Raw genomic sequence first — 1028 nt, 5'->3', positions numbered from 1 at the left:
TTTATTTTAGTTGATTTTAAATTATCAGAGGTCACAAAGCGCCGCATGGGATGAGTTGCACATCCTGACACCCTAATGACAAATTCCCTCCCAAAATTACTACGCAATACAATGCATTCTTGAGGTGTGGTTGCCACAAGATAAATCGACTAATCTATATCCCATTTGAATTAACAGACAGCGTTGGCGACACCCTTATGTTTGGAGACTTACTTCACTACTACTGCATTGGTCGATGTGCTATTTCGGTGCCTCTATATAATGCAGATCTGCTTAGCAATATGCTGTGGTACGCACTACCGACGCGGATCCATTTGGCTGTGAATTGCACTGGCTGGCAGTGTGATTCACATTTTGATTTAGGCTCAACCTCTAACTTAGTGCGTTGTCTTGAGAAAACTAATACAAGAGTAGAGCAAGCTCAGTAGTTATTGCGACTTCATGACAGAATATTGACGGTACTAAATGGTGCTCAGTAGGCGTTTTCTTACACAATCGGATGCGCTTGTTGTCTAAAATTTCAAATGCTCTGTTGATACCACATCATCAATTGTCGATACCTCCAACTCCCCAGCACGTTAAAATTCACAACCCAACATGACTGCGCTGATTTGTATCATTCAGTAAAGAAAAGAATCTGTACTGACGGACTTGTGAGTAGTCTATAAGTCTGCTCAGGTCAAAGCTGATTCGGTTTCGTTAATATGAAAGCATCCAGCTATTCTTCCACATATCTATTTGCAACAGTCAGGAAGAGATTCGCAGACAGCCCCTAATTTTGACAATTTTTTGACCTCATGTACATTAGTTGCCGTCTTATTCAAAATCAAATATATTTACTCGCTTCCTTACCCGCCTTCCCTGATACACATCGATCATTCCATCCACAGGTCTGAACTACCAACCGTCACTTATTCTGGCATTGACCGCGATAAAACTACTCTTCCTTACAGACACTTCTCAAGGAATCACCTCAACCCTGTTTAAATGATACAAGGAAAATTGTAAAGTAAGGAGGTACTCTTTAA

The 1028-nt window shown here is 40.8% G+C and overlaps 1 protein-coding gene across 1 annotated transcript in view; it reads left to right on the top strand. All coding sequences in view use genetic code 11, as the record gives it.

The window, feature by feature from the left end:
- The window catches only part of EGR_11195 (hypothetical protein), a gene marked incomplete at both ends in the record, with an annotated part of 2316 nt that overhangs the window by 1039 nt on the left and 249 nt on the right, over positions 1–1028 (top strand). The window contains one exon of the mRNA XM_024500442.1: positions 954–1009. Coding sequence (XP_024345144.1) covers positions 954–1009 — 56 coding nt within the window. The remainder of the gene's footprint in view (positions 1–953; positions 1010–1028) is intronic.

Source organism: Echinococcus granulosus (genome assembly GCF_000524195.1).
Source record: "Echinococcus granulosus chromosome Unknown EG_S00488, whole genome shotgun sequence".
Classification (NCBI taxonomy): domain Eukaryota; kingdom Metazoa; phylum Platyhelminthes; class Cestoda; order Cyclophyllidea; family Taeniidae; genus Echinococcus; species Echinococcus granulosus.
Note: the sequence above shows the minus strand (reverse complement) of the source record. Positions and strands in the feature narration are given on the sequence as shown.